Below are 18,812 nucleotides of genomic sequence, written 5' to 3'. Positions count from 1 at the left end.
ATAAACATAACGTGAGTATGTTGATTAGGTTAAGCCGTACAATACAATAAGGTTGTTACAGATCAAGGTGAAGTGCAAGGGGAAGGATACAACAATACAAGATCAATAGCTTAGGCCTAAGTCTAGTTGATCTAAGGACTTTGTTGTATTCTCTTGTGAAGAGTATTTGATACTTGTGTAACAAACTATCTAGAACACTAGGGAAGTTTTTGTGGCTAAACTTTCTTTAACCATATATGAAAAATTTCAAGGACGTAGTCTGTTTTCTGAAAACGGTTACAAATGAGTTTATCAAAATGTCGGATTGTTTTGATTTGTCAAATTCTCTTGTAACGTTAATATAATATATAATCTTCAGTTATAGAATTAATGGAGCCACAGTTAATCTTGTGGATGTTATAACCGCAGATGAAAAATGTATTTTATACAACAAAAACATGATCGCGAGAGATAACCATAGGGAAAGTGTAGTTTGTTTAAGAAATCAACAAACATTGTCAGCTCCATCACCAACTGTCACACACTTTTCGAATCTCAAAGTGCTTATAGAGAAAACTGAACAAATAAACAAAAAAGCTCAAAGATTTTATCGTTTTAGATCTTCAAAAACAGGCCCTTGAATTGGAGAACCTCTGTTCATTTTCTTCTTCTTCGTCTTGATGTTCAACCTCAATAGACCATCTGGACAATCCTGCCAAGATAAGAAAGAAGCGAATTTTCCGAAGAATTAGAAACAAGTATTAATCTAAAGAAAGAGGACAAGCAACAACAACAAAAGAAGGTGACAAAAACTAAAAAGCAACATTCCTACGGCTAGATTTTTTTGTGCTTAAGGCAAGCACAACCACCACGAATACCTTAACCACAACCACCATCAAAACGTGATATCCTCCACCGTGATCACCGCCGTCCTGCTGTCAAAAATAGTAAAACGGGAGAGGTTACTTCACCACAAAAAATCCATTAAACCTGTTGAGAATCGGTAGTATGATACAACAATTAAAAAGTATCGAACTGGGTAAAAGGAGGAAAGAACTTGGATTCGCAGAGATAGGAACTAAAAGCGATGGAATGGGCTGGGAGGAATGGAGTCGTGAAATTAATCAAGAATTTAAGATAGAAAGAGATGAAAATACAAAAGTTAAATATAAAAGAGGTAGTGGAAAGGCTTTACAATAGTCTAGAATTTAAAGATCAAGAGAAACAATTTAAAATACTATTATGTTTCAACTTGTCGGACACAAAAAGCTTTCGTCTAAATTTGGTTTATCAAAAATATAATTAAAAAAAGATTTAGATTACATGCAAATATTAGGTTATGGTCAGATATGGAATAGGGGTATATTGGTCATATGAGAATCGACAAATCCTAAGCAAACATCAAATGTGTATTCACTCAATTATGAGGTTTTCTTTGTGCGTGGAGTGCAATTACTCATTCAGAAAACCTAACTAGTTTGGTAAGTACACAAAATCAGTTACAGATCTTGATAGCCACGTTAGATAACTTAAATAGTCGTTTTAATTTAAAACGGAGAAGAAGTGCTTTATATATGTGTTATGGGCTTCTCCTTCTTTGCTGAACACACACCAGAGAAAGTAATATGAGCAATCATCAAACCACGGTGAGATCTATTATCTTTTCTCTCTCATTACTCCCTTCACACTCTTTCCTTTTTAATGCAGATTTATAAGACAAGGTTTTGAATACATATCCCAATTATAACTCGATGATAAGATCCCATCATATATTTACTGCCTTTTTTAATTAGAAATTTGTTTGTTTCCTTTTTAATGGGAGAGAAGCAGGTGTTGAAACAACTAGAGCCATGGTGTGAGCTAAACGGCAAAGTGGTTCTTCTGACCGGAGCTTCTTCTGGTATAGGAAGAGAGGTCTGTCTCGATCTGGGCAAAGCTGGCTGTAAGATTATCGCAGCAGCTCGTCGCGTCCACCGTCTCGAATCTCTCTGCTCCGAAATCAACAGCTTAAGCTCAACCGGGATCCAATTAGCCGCACCGCTCGAGCTAGACGTTTCATCAGACGCAGCCACCATTCAAAAAGCTGTCAAACAAGCTTGGGACATCTTCGGAAAGATAGATGTGTTGATCAACAACGCTGGAATCAGAGGCAATGTCAAGACGAGTTTAGATCTGACTGAAGACGAGTGGAACACAGTATTGAGAACCAACTTAACCGGACCTTGGTTAGTATCCAAATACGTCTGCAGTCTAATGCGTGACGCAAAACGCGGCGGCTCAGTAATAAACGTCTCCTCCATCGCCGGTCTCCACCGAGGTTTGTTACCCGGTGGAGTCGCCTATGCTTGTTCCAAAGGTGGTGTTGATACCATGACGAGGATGATGGCTATTGAGTTAGGTGTATACAACATCAGAGTGAACTCGATCGCACCGGGGCTTCTCAAGTCAGAGATCACGCAAGGTCTTATGCAAAAAGAGTGGCTTAAGAACGTGACCGAGAGGACTATCCCGTTAAAGGTGCAACAGACCGTGGATCCGGGACTTACCTCGCTGGTTCGCTATCTCATTCATGACTCTTCTCGTTATGTCTCAGGGAACACATACATTCTCGACTCCGGAGCTACAATACCTGGCTCGCCTATTTTTTCTTCTCTTTGAGAAGAAACTTGTGTGTTGGTGTGTAATACTAATAAGTGAATACATTTACACATTTTCTTTACATACATTGTCTTCCCAAAACAATCTAGCATACACAATCGATATACCTTGGAGAAAGAAGCTTCATCACCGTGGAAAATCTACACCTACAAGCCCTATTTGCTATATTAGTCGATGTTGGCGTAGACCTTTACCGAAGTGTGGTTGCATTAGACGGACGTATAATCCATTCTTAGCTGCTAACGCATCATGCGTACCTTCCTCCACTATTCTCCCTCCATTGAGAACCACAATGTTATCAACATGTCTCATCATAGCAGCTCTATGCGCTATCAGAATAGTCGTTTTATTCCCCATTATCAACGTGTCAAGAGCTTCTTGGACGACCCGGCTTGACTCAGACTCGATAGACGAGCTTGCTTCATCTATCAAGATGATGGGAGCGTTCTTCAGCACCACACGTGCTATCGCTATTCGCTGTTTCTGTCCTGGGGTAAGTTCCACACCTCTCATCCCCACATGTGTGTCGTAACCGTGAGGTAAGCTGCTGATGAAATGGTGAGCGTTTGCTATCCTCGCTGCTTCCTTCATCTCAGCTTCGCTCGCGTTATGCCTTGCGTATATGATGTTGTCTCTGATGGTTGTGGAAAAGATTATGGGCTCTTGCTGAACCAGACCCATGTGACTTCTCAACCATCTCAAGTTATATAGCTTTAAGTCACGCCCGTCTAGTAGGACTTGACCAGCAACTGGGTCGTAGTATCTCTCCACGAGTGAGATTATTGTGCTTTTACCAGAACCTGAGACGCCAACCACAGCTAAAGTTTGCCCCCCACTGACTTTGAGACTGAAGTTGCTCAACACCAACACTTCGGGTCGAGACGGGTAGCAGAAGTCGATGTTTTTCAGTTCAATGCTTCCGTAGACATTAGGCGGCTTGAGAGCAGAGTTGTCATCTGGTTCAATCGTCGGGACTCGATCTATGATTTCAAATACTGATATGAGAGACTTGCGTCGCTTGAGGATGTAAGGTGCTAATCCAAATGGCTCCACAAGGGCAAATGTAGCGAAAGAGAAGACCATGTATTCCGTTATAGCTGTGGGTAACTTCATGTACCCGCGTTTAACAGATAGCGCAGTGCACCATAGGAGGAGGGCGTTGCAGGCGAAGAGAAGGAACTGTGAGAAACCAAACGCAAAACCGATAGCCATCCCGTGTAAAAAGCTTTGTCCGAGTATCCTCTGGAGTTGCATCCTGTAGAGTTCCATCACCTTGTTACCAGCACAGAAGGCAACAACAGTGTAGATATTTCTTACAGCATCCTCGAGAACTAATGATGCCTTTCTATGCATCTCCTGGATGCCTTTTGAGAATCCAGAAAGCCACAGTTTCTGCAAATTCGTTTTAAGGTAATTAATATGCAATGTCAGCTGAATAAACAAGCATTTCGGAGCTAAATCGCTACCTGAACTGGAAAAGTATTACAAAGAAACACATGTGAAAGAGGAAATAATGACCGCAGGTTTACTAAACTATAAAATAAGAATTTAAATGTCAAGCAATCATCTAGAAGAAACGATGCAAACCTGAGCAATGGCAGAAAGAGAGAGTATTGGCAGAGTTGCTAATGCAACAAGGGCCAAACGCCAACCAAGCAGCAATCCAATAAGAAGAGCAACAATAACCGCAAAACTATCTTGAATGAATATCGAAAGCCTGTTGCTGAAGGCAGCTCGGACAAAAGTAGCATCATTTGCTAAACGCATGGATAACGTATCAGGACTGTTCTCTTCATGATCGAACCATCCAACTTCGTTACGCAGCATTGCTGTAAATCAGGGAAATTAATAATGCGAGGCAAGTAAAAGTAGTTAAAATGTGGTGAAGTTCACTATAATGATCAAAAAATTTCAGTACCTGAGAACATCATCCTCCGAACTCTCTCAGTCGTTTTCTCCCCCATTATACCAAAGTAGAAATGCTGCAAGAAATTGGCAACAACTGTCACTATCCCCATGCCGGCAAGGATCAAACACCATTTGTCAACCTGCTCGCGCAGGTGGCCTCCTTTGCTCTTATAATATTCCGTGACTACCAACGCCATGACATAAGCCAGAAGAGGACTGAAGGAACCAAAGATGGCAGCACCCACACTCCCTAATAGAGCATAAAGCCACTCTGGGAAACTAAGCTGTGCCAACCTCCAAAACGAAGGTGACTCCTTGTGTTGAGCATCCTTACCATTTGCTTTAGTGTCATCAGAAGAATTAGGAGGACGGATAAACGTCTGAGAATGGGAACGCTCGTTTTTGGGATCTGAAGTCAAAAGGGGTGAAACAGGGGACTCTGGATCTGAGCCGTTTGATTTTTGCTGTGGACAGTGGACGTCGATTTTAGGAAGTTCTGGTAACCTCATCTCGAAACTATCTTGCCTTTTCATTGTTGGCTCTTTATCAGTATCGTCCAGAGGCAAGCCATGTTCCCCCATTTTCTCAGCTGCAGCAGGGTTATGATCATTAGGTGATTCTTCAGTGTAAAAACACAGATCCTGGGGACGGAACACGCCATTACCTCTTTGAAGAGATGGAGACTTGATCATTTTGGGTGATGATGGCTCTTGGACGCAGCCAGCTGAAGAGTCCCTCTCAATCTGAAATACTGAAGACTCCTTGTAGTTCCTAACTGGCATCCTGGATGAACATAAAAGTTCCTTAAACAAATATAATTAACAAAAATACACCCCCTAGAGATCATAACAGCAGAAAACAGATTCCCAAACATATATTTGCCACTAGAAATTTCAACACACGAGTAACTGGTTATGTTCTAAGCTATCATACCTTCGCGGTAGCTTTGTTGCTTCTTCACACTTCAGAAGCTCAGCATATAACCCACCAAGATTTATCAATTCATCGTGTGTACCCATTTCAACTAGCTGACCCTCCTCCATCACGGCAATATAGTCAGCATTTTTAATCAAACTTAGCCGTCGGGCTATTATTATGGTTGACCGTCCCAACATCAGAAGATCAAGAGCTTCTTGAACAATTCTTTCAGCTTCGAAATCTAGTCCTTCAGTTACTTCATCAAGCAGAAGAATTGTTGGATTTAAAAGCACAGCTCTAGCGATGGAAAGTTTTATTTTCTGCTCCTCTGTCATTGCTAAACCGGCTCTCCCTACCTAGAAGTCAAACCAGGCATTTCCCAATTTAAAGTTGAATACCAACTGACAAAACAGGATTTCATCACAAACTTTAAAAAAAGAAAAAAATTTCTACCTGAGTTTCATATCCTTTTTCAAGTGAGCTGATAAACGTGTGTGCATGCGCAATTTTAGCTGCCTCCTCTATCTTATCAAGAGTAGCATCACGACCATATGCAATATTCTCTCTTATGCTCAAGCTTAGCAGAGCAGGCTCCTGTGTAACCAGGCCTATTTGGCTTCTCAGCCACTCCAGTTTTAGATTTTTAATATTTTCTCCATCAAGAAGAACTTCTCCTGCATAGGTGAAAACCACAAAATGTCGTCAGCTCATGATTGTCTCCATGCAGAGGTGAGTGGTGCATCTTAACAAGTCATAATACCTAATGTCGGATCATAAAAGCGTTCCATTAGAGGAATGATGCTGCTTTTTCCAGAACCATTTCTACCAACAAGTGCAACTGCTTTTTTAGCAGGAACAGTGAGGTAAAATCCACTCAAGATTGGAATTTCTGGTCGTGACAAATAGCTGAAATACACATTCCGGAACTCAATATTTCCTTGAACAGAAGCCGGCACAGCTCCCTCTTGATTAGCCACAGAGGATGACGGAGTTATCATCTCAAACAGTCTATAAGCAGCAATCCTTCCTTGATCAAACGAATAGAAGTTCGTAGCAGCTTGATTCAAACCCCTACCCAACAGAGTATGCATAGTCAAGACAAGTTATATATATACGCTCATAAAGACAACTTCAGAAGAATAAAGCTTACAGGCCACTTAGAATAACGGCAAATAGAGCTGCTATAATTTCTCCACCATTTGCTCTTCCACTGGTAACAAAGAATCGTCCAATCCAAAGTTGCAGCGCACACGAGCATATAGCAAGCCCATAAGTGAATCCAAGTCCAAGGCCTTGCACTAGACTAATCATTATACCGAATCTCAGTGTTGCTTGAAGGGAGGTTGCATAAGAATACTTTGCAAGAGTTTCGTTTGTAAAGGCATATAAAGTCCTAATGTACGAGATCGCCTGCACATTTAAGATAAATCCTTCCTAGAGTTAGAATATCCACACCAAACTATAACCGAGGCAGTGAACTATCTTCGAAGGGAGCACTAGAAAGTGGGATCTGTAAGTTACTGCTACGCATCCCAGTGACGCAATATCCAGTCCATACATAATCAGAAATAAACGTACCTCCTAGCATAACAAATACAAGGCTATATCTTGGTCAATACTTTGAAATAAACTGGTAGAAAACTAACTGATTGTTGGTTGCAGTAAACCTCATGGAATCTAATGAGGTAATCTAGATATTCGTGTCTAAGTATAGTGCTACTAACCCTCTTCGATTCTAACTACCATCATATGAACCTAACACAAGAAGATTGGTCAAATAATAGCAAAAGAAATAAAAAAAGATGTTGAACTCTGCAAGCATAACTGTGCGTTAAATATGCAAAAAACGAAAGTTCAACGCAAACACGCCACATAGGTCTATAAGAAAAATTGATAAATTTCAAGTGTTTTTTTTGTTTTTAGCTTCCAGTTTCCAATGTTCGAGATTTCAGCGATCAAATTGCCACCAACAAACATCAAGTTTTGAATAGCAGTGAAGAGAAAATATTGATGCTAATTCAATAATTTCCCAATAAAACCTATCAATCGTAATACCTGTTCAGCAATGCCGGCAGCTTCAGCATACGCATCTTGTATGTTCTCAGCAAGTCTGTGAAGAAATATATTCGATATACCTCCTGCAGCAACGATGAAAGGACCAGTGGCTAGTGTAATGAGTGCAATTTCCCAGCAGTTGACAAATCCAATGACAAGTCCACTGATAAACGTAGCCATGTTATGAATATAATTCCCTACCTGCATAGTCCAGCATCAGAAAAGAAGAAATAGCAAAGAAGTATTACTCACAGAGAGAACAAAAAAAGAGTCAAACACGTTAGAGCTGGACATACTTTTTCGCTTAAAGCTGACTGAATGAGCAAAACGTCGCTCAGCACTTGGCTCACAATATCCCCATTGTTACCATACGTATCAAAGAAACTCATATCCTGATTCAACAGTACTTGGACATACTTGGACCTGATCACAGCAGTCTGCCTCTCTCCAGTCAGTATCCAGCACGACACCTCTATAATAAATAAGTAACATCTAGTTAACCTCATCACTGCATATGTGGAAAAGATTCATATGTTTAGCAAAGATCGACTTACCAATCCAACCAGAAACGAAAACACCCGCAGCGATGTACACAATAGTCAAAGAAAGCTGCACAATGAGGCACAAGTAGCTTAGAGAGGAACGCTTAATTAGAAACTATAGCTCTTAATCAAGAAATGAGCCAAAACACTCTCTTCCAGCTCACTCAACCTTCCAGTGCTCTAGGCTGCGCTTAAGCGGCAAATCGTTCATAACCGAAATGATTTTTCTAAAACGACGGCGTTATCCTCTATAAAACATTGCAACCTTACAGCAATCTACAGCACTGAATAAGCTTCCAACTAACCTCGACGAGTCGATCATACTGATCCTCAGATCTCTCACCGGAGAACGCAAGGACCTCGACGATCTTCGCGAAGTAGTGCAAGTACACAATAAGCGCGGAGCCGTGAGCAGCGGCAGCCACCGAGCCGAGGATCATAAGCACCCAATCGAAACTATCGGCGCAAGCGAAGAGCTGAGAGAAAGGAACAGCAGCGGGAGGTGGCTCGACCTCATCGGGCTCCTCCTCCAACTCCTCGTCGTCCTCCGCCTGCGCCGCCGTGGCAGTTCCGCCGGTCTCGCTTGGGTCGGGATAGGGAGAGGGAGACTCGGGAGGCTCGGAGACCTCGGAGACTGGGGTTAGTGGTTGCATATGAGGCGGAGACCATCCGAATAAACCTCTAGAGATCATCATCTTGGGGGAAGCAAGGAGTAGCCAACCTCTATTCTGTTTCTGTTATGGGAACCCTAGATTTCTATTTCTTCTAGGATTAGCGGATCTGCTGATAGAGATGATGAAGAAGAAGAATTGTAGCAGGTTTGCTAACGGTCACGGCGACTGGGAATGTTTTAGATATTTTCTGGTGAGCTGGTTATCAACTATTCAACTCTATTTTTCTTTTCTTTTCTTTTTTCTCTTTTTCAATTCAAACATAAATTGTTAAAGAGTTTCTAAATCTTAATGAGATTCTTTTATATAGCCTAAAAACAATTATCTAAAAATTTTGGATCGATCAATTCAAAAATCCATACACTCGTAAGTAACTAAATATAGATACAAAATAATTACAATTAAATATTTTTAGATTTCAAATTTAACATTTAAATTTCTATACGAGTTAAATATCAAAGTTAAAAAAATATAATCTTTTACTACTAAATCATAAATAAAACGTATAAAAATAACAAATGAAAGTCATTCTCGTAGCATTCATATTTTTCAAGTTAGATTGGCATCAATTCTTATCAAGGCCTGGCTCTATTCAAGTCGGTTTTTATAGGGTACTGATCTTTTGAGTAGAAGAGTTTCAGGTTCATATACACAAATAATCTATCTCTCCTTACCGTATTTATATCTCCTATTAGCATAAAGAAGATGTTTGGAATGAGTTGTTACATAACACAGAAGACAACAAATCTAAGTAAAATCAGTGTAACTTGCTCTTTTTGTAATAGGCTAGAAGAGTAAGCCATTGGTGAAAATGTGAAGATTCAGGTGGTGGATAGAATGGTGCAACCACAAGTGAATATCATTCCCCTCAGACAATCAGATATATGATGGGGGACAATGTCGAGAAGTCAGAGTATTGAATCTCTCTTACTGGAGACGAATAGTGTTAAGGGAAAGAGAGAAAAGAAGAAGAATGAACAAAAAATACAAGAAAATTGCCTTTTGAAAACATAAAGTGACCAAACCAAAGTTGATATTTGTTCAAACAGTGATCTTGAAGGAATCTACCACAGTATGAAGCCTATCTTTCATCTTCTCCCACCTCCTCTCATTAGCCCCAGTCGTCAATGTGTAGAATTTTCCTGCACAGCAAACAAAACACCATTTACCACCCGTTGCATTGTATACAAACTTTCAAAGGGTGTGTATGTTTTAGAGTCATGGTTAGGCAGATGATATATACCATTGAAAACTGTGATTACACCCAACGCATGGCGAGTGTAGTTTCTAGCCTGAGCAGTGAACTCAAACTGATAATAAGTCTTCCCATCAACTTCTTGCTGCAACAACTCAAACAAAACCAAACAATCAGAACCACACTCGCCAATATGCTTCCACTCAAATGTATAGTGAAAAAGTAGATAAAAGAAAGTGAGCAGACACCTCTGATGCATCAATAAGTGTAGTCTTCTGATTTGGAGGTGCCAAAACTTTCTTTACCAGTGTCTCAGCAATCTGTGACCACACCAAGGTTCAAATCATTTCTCCATTTCTTTTGAGAAAATAATATACTCTACATCCCAGAACAATTCATAAAAATATATCCATGTCACATATGGACAATCTAGTAAATAATTTAATAAAATTTTGTATTTAACTATCTTGAAGTCTTTTAGTTTATATATATTAACTCTTTATGCCCAGGACCGGCTCTGAATATATATAACTTACCTCCTTCGGTGGGCCGAAATCTTTGATAGTTTGTTTGCTAGTAGGGATCAGATTGACACTAACGCTTTCTAAAGGCTCAATTACATCTTTGTATACCTTGTCTTGACCCTCAATCACAACTTCCTGACACCAAACACAACATTGTTGGTCATTCTTTGCAAATGTCAGATTCTTAAAATCGATGAGAAAAGAGTATAACCTGCCACCCAAAGGGATACACAAACGCATATGCATCCTTATTGTCGGAGACAGTCATGAATCCTTTCTTGCTCTCTGCAGCAACTGAACCATAATCAATCCTCTTAGAATAATTTTAAGCTAAGAGGAGGTGTGTCAAAGAAACTAAGATAGGATTAGAAACAAGAAACTAACTTACATGATGCCGGAGCTTTACTAAGCAATGAGATCCAAGGAGCAACAACACCTAACGTTACCACCACACGTCTCCTCTGACATTTATCTTGAATAATAAAGAAAGAATACAAAAACTATGTAAACCTTTTTCTTTTCTTCAATCACATTTAAAACAAGAAATGTAAAGAAAACACAGACCCTGATGATCAGAAGAGGAAGACGGAGACTGCTCAGCCCGAAAAAGAAATGAAACTCCTCTCCTACCGACAATTCCGCTGCTCTGTAATAACAGACACTAATGTTATTGTTAGATATAGATAATCCACTTGGTTGGCAATATGAAGAGGAAGCACGAAAGAGTAGAGAAGAACCTTAGGGATAGAGATTGGTGACGAAGATGAAAGCTTCAGAGAAGCCATTGACGACATGCGGAGAAAGAGTGGAGATTGATTGATAGTCTTGTGTTTTGTTTTCTTGTATATGTGGTAGTGGTTATGGGGATCGGTTCTCCCTTGGTCTATCCACTTCGAAACTTTCTGAACCTTTTAAAAATGGCATTAATAAAAGAAAAAAATAAATACAAAAATAAAAGGACCTCAATAAATAATTTAACTAAAATATCTGAATTAATATTTAAAATACTTAATTTCTTATTTATTTTTGAGATGAACTCTAGTGTATAATAATAAAGTAAGGGCTCTCATTAAGTAATTCGTTACTAGGTGTTTGCAACGATTTCGCAGATGTAATATTTTATAAAATTAGTTTTATTATATTTTATGAAAGTAAAATATATTTATTTTTTAAATTTATTTATATTTATTATTTTAAAAAAATATAAATTCAATTAATTATAATATTTTATTAAATTTTATTTTGACAACCATAACAAATTTAGTCATATATTCATTTTCCAAAATTAAAATAATGAAGTGTATATGTTATATTTCAAATAACTATTTGGTATTTTATGATTTTAAAATATTGAATGTTATTATTATTACTCATGAAACATTCTAAGATATTATTTGCGTTTTTATCATTTACAAATTATTTATAGACTCTTAAAATTATGTGAAATTGCATCTTGTATACACAACTATTTCTCTAATTAAGTCAATACCCTAAATCTTATACCATGGTGCCTTCGTTGATAGACACAAAACTTGTTTCATCATAGGTAGTTTGCTAATTTTGTTATTCTTTTTGGGTTTTAAGCCAATTCACTCTAAAATTATTTGCAAACCCTTGTCAAATGTCTTTTAGGCACTTATAAGCCACAATTATCTATTTTAATATAAAAACTAAAATTTTGATGTCCTTAATACTTTTAATTGATTTTAAAAATACAAAAAAAACTAAATATTATTCATTTTACATCATTACCTTGCTTCTCTACATTCATATACAAAAAATGTGAAAATATAAATCATACACTAAAAATTGAGCACATTCTATTAAATATATAATCAGAAACATTGATGCATTTCGTATCATCTTCAATGTTTGAAATAAAGTTTTCATCTACACTATAATATATGTTTAAATAAAAAATAGAGATTAATTATGGAAACTGAACCTATTCATTTTTATAATTTGGAAGTTTTATAACAATTACTTTCACATAACTATAGTAGTATTTCTAGAATTTCAAAATATTGAATGTTATTATTACTCACGACAGATTCTAAGATAATATTTGCACAGTTTTTTATCCTTTATAAATTACTAGGGTTGGTCTGCCCTACGGGCAGGATATACTTTACTTGTGATTTAGATTATTATTTTTTGTGGGCTGTATTTTTGGTTTGCATTTGCAAAATGATGTGTACGATAATGATTGTTGTCTTTCAGAAAATTTAGAGATTATAAGTGTGTTTTGTAGAGGAGATCGTTCTTATTGTTTTAATCTTGTTGAGAGAGAAGAGAGACAGTTATGTTAATCTATATAGACATTTCTCCAATTATATTATTAGGAATCTAATATCGATAGAGTAGATTGTTTTTTGGGTGAATCACTTAAGTATAGGTTTCTATGTCTCGCAACTTCAAATCGAGGTTCTGTAATTGTATGTCCCAAGACTCTCAACTTATTTTTGTTTTCTTATTTTGTGGAAAATGGTAAAAGTGTATGTTTAGAGTGATTAATTGGATGTATAGGATCTGTAGCTTTAGATAAATTTTAAAAATCGCTAAGTGGGTAATATATAGTTTCATTGAAAATATACTTTCAACACTTTACGTGTAAAGAGCGAATGTTAATGAAAAATATACGTGAGGTATATATTTTACTATGTAAACATGCAGTTATGCATTTTGTTAACCTGAATAGAAAGATTAAGTCAACCCTGGCTATTTTATATTAAATCTTAGAAACTATTCTCCTCATGAGAGGTAATGCCGTAATTGGTTGAAAAAAACAAAACATGAAAATAGGGAAAGCATTAAAAGGTCCAAAATAGGTAAAGCATAACAATTTAGAAAATTGTAAAATGATGAAAGTATGTTGGGTTGACCGGCTTCACAGCTTAAAACCTCACTCACAGGGCGTTTGCTTCCACTTTCTTTGCCACCACCAGCTGCAGCCGTGTTGCTGGAAGAAATGGGAGCGGATGCTTGGCCAACTTTCCCTTCAACTAATGGAGTTTCACTGGTGTTGAAACTCGGCCTGAACCCAACCATTTACGACATCTTTATTAGGTTAGCGCCGAGTATGTAATCCACTTGTTTCTTCGATACCCTTATCAAGGCGTTGGGGACGATGGTTGCAGAGTTTCCGCATTCGAATGTGTGTTGTGTGGCTTTCATGTACTTGGCGTAGGTTGTGAGCAAGAATGTTATGGCGGTTATATTGTGGGTTGCTCTGAGGTAACTTGTACATCAAGCCTCCTGTTGTAATGTTTAATAAAAAACATATTAGAAAGTTATAACGATTCGTATTCATGATCATATGTTCACCTTGAGTGTAATGGGTAGACTTAGAGGGAGCGTCTGGGAGGATCTTGCGTCTGGGAGGATCTTGCATAGTTCAAAGTTGATGTCTTTGTTAAGTAATGCTCGCTGCCAAAACGTGATTTTTTTTTGTAATTAATTGGTGAGTCAAATAGGGAGATGCTATGTTCAATAAACTTATTTTAGCAACCAAAGTGCCTCGGGTTCAAACCACTTTTGATAAAGAATTTTAAAAAGTTGACTTTGGGCCTGTGAGAGAACGAAACTTCCACAGTTAGTCAAAATCAAAACTAAACACACCTGTGAAAGAAGAACATATGCGCCAGCATATTTGCTGTCCCAGTTGAAGATGTCAGGCTGATCTCCATCTCCTAGAGATTCTATGAAGTTTTTGTAATACAAATCATTGGTTGCTTTCAGCAGCCATGCCGCACCCCACATAAGCTCGTCCTGTCATCATAAATTCAAATGAGGAACCGATGTAGCACTAAAAGTGTTTTAGTTGCAATGATTTGTCTTTGGGAAAGAGATGAGACATGTGAGTTTAGACCTTGTAACCAGAGTACGTAGGAGCAGTATAAAGGACAGAGAGATGAAGAAAGAGAATCACTGCAATTTCCTCTGTACTGAATGGTAAACTGCATCACACTCTTAGCTATTGCCAGCAGCAAAAGCGGGTACTCAGAATCAACTTCTCTGAAAACCATAGAAGCTGCAGCCATAGCGGCTGCGGTTTAAGCCGAGCCTTTCAAATAAAATCAGCTTCATGTGTCTTCACCGAAACAATAGATTTAATAATTCATTTCGAAGACAAACAAATTTTAAACTATGTAGGAAGCCTAAATGTAACCTGCTCGTTAGAGTTGGAGATGATTTTGTTAAGAATACTGATTCCTTTGATCACCGAATCATACCACCGAATCCTACATAAAAGTTATATCTTATAAGAGTTAAATAATAGGGCTTTCCAAAAAATGAAATAGAGATTGAATATATGATGCTTCTTAGCGTAAGATGACAGATAATACCTTCTAATCAATGAGAAGTAAAGTGATTCCCATCACCGTTATTCTTAGCCTAGAAACAATGAATTGAGAAGATGAGAACGTCAAATATTGAGTGGCGGATGGGTGCTTCGACAACAACAACAACAGCATCAGACAAAGACAAATTCGAGGCAGGTTTCAATGTTTAAGATAAAAGATTAACTGAGAGGGTCTATGAAGATTCATCCTACTCTCAACCATCTCCAATTTATAGAATTTGAGGCGATGTTACGGTTTTGATTGTCTGTGAAAGGAGACGAAGAGTCAGATATTGCTACTCGTTTTAATGAAAAAAATATATTTATTGTCAAATTAAAGAAGAATACGTTGAATGAACCCAAACAAATAGATAGATATGAACAGATTTGGGAGGTAAAGAGTTGAGAAAGAGACTGTGTTTTTGCAGAGACGCGAGTTCGGTGTCGGAGACGGAAGATGATGACAAACCTTAGAATCAACGTCCAGTTCAAGAAGAAGATTTGAGTCTCTAGGGTAAATAAAAAGTGAAAAGCCCACAATATGTCATATTAATAAAACGCGAAGTTTTGAAAGGGAGGACTGATGTCGGCTTCTAGTGAGACTATTTACTAACGTGGCAACACCAGGGAAGAGAGTAGCTCTTCTTTATGTAGATAGATTTGTAGACCCTTAAAGTTATTTATAAACCAAACCAATGCCTCAAGAAGCTGGAGCAAATGTGTAATGCTTTCTTGTGGAAGGGTACTCCGGATAACGCTAGGGGGTAAAAGTACGCTGGGAATCAGTATGTGCTCCAGCTGGTTTCGTGATCGTGTGATCACTTGAGCTGTAAGCCTGCTTGGCAATTTTAGTTATATATGAAAATTTAGAGGGAAAAAAAATTATTTATAAACCCTTGTAAAATGTATTATAAGCATTTATAAGCCACAATTATTTTATTTTAACTTATAAATTCTGTATTATTTATGAAAGAGTTTTCTGAAAAGTTAATAAATATTAAAATGTTTTATATACAAATATTAAGTCGTTGTGTCGGTTTCTATAAATTGTTTTAAAAAGATTTTCATACATGATTGTTAAAGTTAATTGATGAAAGGTTGTATACACTTTCCAATGTTTTATAATTATTTACTATAAATTATTTTGTTTTGGGTGTTTGGCAATTGCAATTATTAATTTTTGGATTACTTTTTTGATTAAAATAAATAAAAATAGAAAATTATAGTAAGATTAAGGTAATCTTTTGAAACTGCACCTATGAACGATAAATAAACAAAAGTTGGTTAAATGACTTTCGTTTTAATATATAGTAGGATTTTCGTAATTAATGTATTACTTATATTTTAACACCGATATAAAAAAAAAGAAAAAATTGAAAAAAAGGAGATACTTTAAACTTAGGTTTGTCCAAATAAGACTTACTGAAATTATTTAGGAAAATAAGATTTAGATTAATGTTAATACCATAATTACGCCTGAGACGAATCAGATATCCGAGCAATTTTAAGGTATCTGGATCCGGATCCTTGATCCATAATTTTACTATCCTTATCCGGATCCGGGGGTCTCGGATATCCTTCTAAAAATTGTAATATCCGGCGGATATCCGGATCCGGATTTAGATCCTTAAAATAAATAAAAAATAATATTAATATATAAAAAATATTAAAAATAATTTATAAATAAAAAGTATATAATGTTTTTAATTATTTCTATGTATAATATTACAAAATTTACATAAAATTTATATATACTATTATAAAAATAAAAATATATTAAATAAATTAATTTTTATATATAGATATTACTATTTTTTGAAATAGTTATTAATAAAACTTACGGATCCGAATATCCGGACTAAAAATTAAGGTATCCGGATCCGGATCCGGCTTTAACGGATCAAACATTTTACTATCCGGATCCGGATTCGGCCCCTCCGGATATCCGGATTTTCGGATCGGATCCGGATCGAATCCGGATCTCGGATAAAAGTCGCAGGCCTTACCATAATACCCTTAAACTAACCAATTTATCTTAATTACAAATTGTAATAGAAAATATTTTCTAATTGATTTAATATTAAAAATGAAAAGGTAAAAAACAAAAGTAAAGAAAGAACCCACGAGAGCTACAACTCTTAAGTGGTTTTACCCTATTTTTTTCACTTTACACGTCTTCTCCACCGTAGCTTCTCAACCCATGTCAGTGGCAATTTTGGGTTATGCAAAATCCTTGTTCCTTCATCAGTTTTCATCCATTTTTCGTCTCTAATCTCGTTTTCCTCTTCCTCCTCTTCGTTCTCATACACGAATCAACGAATCAGAGATTTGTTCTTCTTCTTCGGGTTTCGTCCTACGGTCTTGTTCTTCCGCTAGGGGTTTTGTCGGACAGGCCTGTTCTTCCGCAGCTTTTGATTGGCAATACTCGAGGATTCCACATGGTAAAGAAGTTTTCTCTCTATGAATAACATTTTAATCTTTAGAAAAGAACTTCTTCTAGAGTAAGTAAATACTTTATGTCTCATATAAATAATACGCTTGCAAAGTGTTGTGACATGTGGCTTACGTTTTTTTTTTTTTTTTTTTTTTTTTTTAGGTAACCGCGGGTTTCCGGGGACCGTGGTCAACCGACTATTCCCGCGAGGCCCACGACACTCCACGTATTCTTGGGATTTAACCCTAGCCCGGGTGGCCAACGCGAATCAAACCTGCGGGGAGCGTATTGGTTCTGTGCCTCAACTACCACTAGGCCAACCGCGTTGGTTATGACTTACGTGTTGGCAAATACTAAACTTTTGTTTTTTTTTTAATGTGACACCAAAATTTTGTGTTCGAACCTGGTCTCACTCGGAACCTGCATCGGGAAGTACACTCACGCCGGGAGCTTCCACCTAACGATCATGTCGCTCAACCTCTTGGGGGCGAACATGAAGCACAAGGTGTGGCTGAAACTCACGTCGGAGATGTCGGTTTTGTACGGTAACCATGTGTTCACTGCAAGAAAACATGGGGATTCTGATGGCCGAAATCGTCAGAAATTCATCGGAATCCCAGAAATTCATCGGAATAGACCGATTCCGACGAATTTCTGACGAACCAATTCGTCGGTATCTTTTTGTCGGAAAAAAAAATTCGTCGGAATTTCGTCAGAACTTCTGACGACTTTCTGACGAATACCGAGAAACGTCGTTCTGACGAAATTCCGATGATATTACGATGCGGACACACGAGACCAGAGTTCATCGGAAAAACTATATACTGACGGACAACGGTTCCTCGGACAATTCCGAAGGAGTGGATTCCTCGGTATATTCCGACGAATTCTGGGCGTCGGAATATACCGACGGAAATTGGTTCGTCGGTATATTCCGAGGAATCCTCTCCGTCGGTATTTTCCGAGGAACCGTTGTCCATCGGTATATTCCGACGCCCCAAATTCGTCGGAATATACCAATTTTAAAAACGAATTAATTTTGCATTTTTATATATTTTTATATTAAAAATTAATTAATAAATAAAAAAAATCTGAAATTTAAAACTAATAATATTATAGAATTTAAATTCATACAAACCGAAACAGAAAAAAAACATTCTGAAAGTTTAAAATTCATACAAACCGAAATAGAAAAAAAACATCAGAAAGTTTAAAATTCATACAAACCGAAATAGAAAAAAAACATCAGAAAGTTTAAAATTCATACAAACCGAAATAGAAAAAAAACATCAGAAAGTTTAAAATTCATACAAACCGAAATAGAAAAAAAACATCAGAAAGTTTAAAATTCATACAAACCGAAATAGAAAAAAAACATCAGAAAAATACCTTTGATCACGGGGTCCTGAATTTGAAACGTCGTCTTGTTAGTGTCAGCCACCTTAATGAGTTGGAGACGATCAACGGGATTACCGTCATTTGCTTCGATCTAACAAACCGCCATTATTAGCCAAGGAATATATAAAATATTTATTTAAAAAATATAAAGATAAATAATAATAAAAAACTTACAAGTTCATCCTCCT

General features: G+C 37.2%; 3 protein-coding genes and 1 long non-coding RNA gene across 8 annotated transcripts; 1 reads left to right on the top strand and 3 right to left on the bottom strand.

Annotated features, from left to right (window-relative positions):
• The first annotated feature begins 1,433 nt into the window (after positions 1-1,433).
• On the top strand, positions 1,434-2,700 carry LOC106341943 (3-oxoacyl-[acyl-carrier-protein] reductase FabG-like). Of its 2 annotated transcripts, none has more exons than XM_013780699.1 (2): positions 1,434-1,625; positions 1,810-2,700. In XM_013780699.1, the coding sequence occupies exons 1-2, from the start codon at positions 1,605-1,607 to the stop codon at positions 2,635-2,637; spliced, it is 849 nt and encodes a 282-aa protein (XP_013636153.1). In that variant the 5' UTR covers positions 1,434-1,604; the 3' UTR covers positions 2,638-2,700. The 2 variants fall into 2 exon arrangements, with proteins under 2 accessions (XP_013636153.1, XP_013636152.1); XM_013780698.1 differs by having other exon boundaries at positions 1,451-1,625; positions 1,807-2,700.
• On the bottom strand, positions 2,667-8,931 carry LOC106341942 (ABC transporter B family member 20). Of its 2 annotated transcripts, XM_013780697.1 has the most exons (12): positions 8,366-8,931; positions 8,073-8,127; positions 7,815-7,990; positions 7,519-7,719; positions 6,614-6,873; positions 6,224-6,534; positions 5,917-6,137; positions 5,479-5,819; positions 5,210-5,328; positions 4,556-5,134; positions 4,225-4,466; positions 2,667-4,029 (listed from the first exon to the last, which is right to left on the bottom strand). In XM_013780697.1, the coding sequence occupies exons 1-12, from the start codon at positions 8,753-8,755 to the stop codon at positions 2,800-2,802; spliced, it is 4,125 nt and encodes a 1,374-aa protein (XP_013636151.1). In that variant the 5' UTR covers positions 8,756-8,931; the 3' UTR covers positions 2,667-2,799. The 2 variants fall into 2 exon arrangements, with proteins under 2 accessions (XP_013636151.1, XP_013636150.1); XM_013780696.1 differs by having other exon boundaries at positions 4,556-5,328.
• A 635-nt stretch (positions 8,932-9,566) lies between these two features.
• LOC106337537 (psbP-like protein 1, chloroplastic) lies at positions 9,567-11,356 on the bottom strand. 2 transcript variants are annotated; one of them, XM_013776640.1, is made up of 8 exons: positions 11,188-11,356; positions 11,015-11,096; positions 10,839-10,922; positions 10,662-10,744; positions 10,463-10,585; positions 10,175-10,246; positions 9,975-10,071; positions 9,567-9,873 (listed from the first exon to the last, which is right to left on the bottom strand). In XM_013776640.1, the coding sequence occupies exons 1-8, from the start codon at positions 11,242-11,244 to the stop codon at positions 9,773-9,775; spliced, it is 699 nt and encodes a 232-aa protein (XP_013632094.1). In that variant the 5' UTR covers positions 11,245-11,356; the 3' UTR covers positions 9,567-9,772. The 2 variants fall into 2 exon arrangements, with proteins under 2 accessions (XP_013632094.1, XP_013632093.1); XM_013776639.1 differs by having other exon boundaries at positions 11,015-11,111; positions 11,188-11,335.
• Positions 11,357-13,169: 1,813 nt separating this feature from the next.
• On the bottom strand, positions 13,170-15,285 carry LOC106340532. 2 transcript variants are annotated; one of them, XR_001269433.1, is made up of 7 exons: positions 15,208-15,285; positions 14,797-14,845; positions 14,619-14,691; positions 14,319-14,495; positions 14,069-14,218; positions 13,775-13,876; positions 13,170-13,705 (listed from the first exon to the last, which is right to left on the bottom strand). It is a non-coding gene; the product is annotated as an uncharacterized LOC106340532 (long non-coding RNA). The 2 variants fall into 2 exon arrangements; XR_001269432.1 differs by having other exon boundaries at positions 14,619-14,845.
• Between the last annotated feature and the right edge of the window lie 3,527 nt (positions 15,286-18,812).

This window comes from Brassica oleracea, chromosome C4 (assembly GCF_000695525.1).
Source record: "Brassica oleracea var. oleracea cultivar TO1000 chromosome C4, BOL, whole genome shotgun sequence".
In the NCBI taxonomy this organism is placed as follows: domain Eukaryota; kingdom Viridiplantae; phylum Streptophyta; class Magnoliopsida; order Brassicales; family Brassicaceae; genus Brassica; species Brassica oleracea.
The sequence above is the reverse complement of the archived record's forward strand: the minus strand, read 5'-3'. Positions and strand labels throughout refer to the sequence as shown.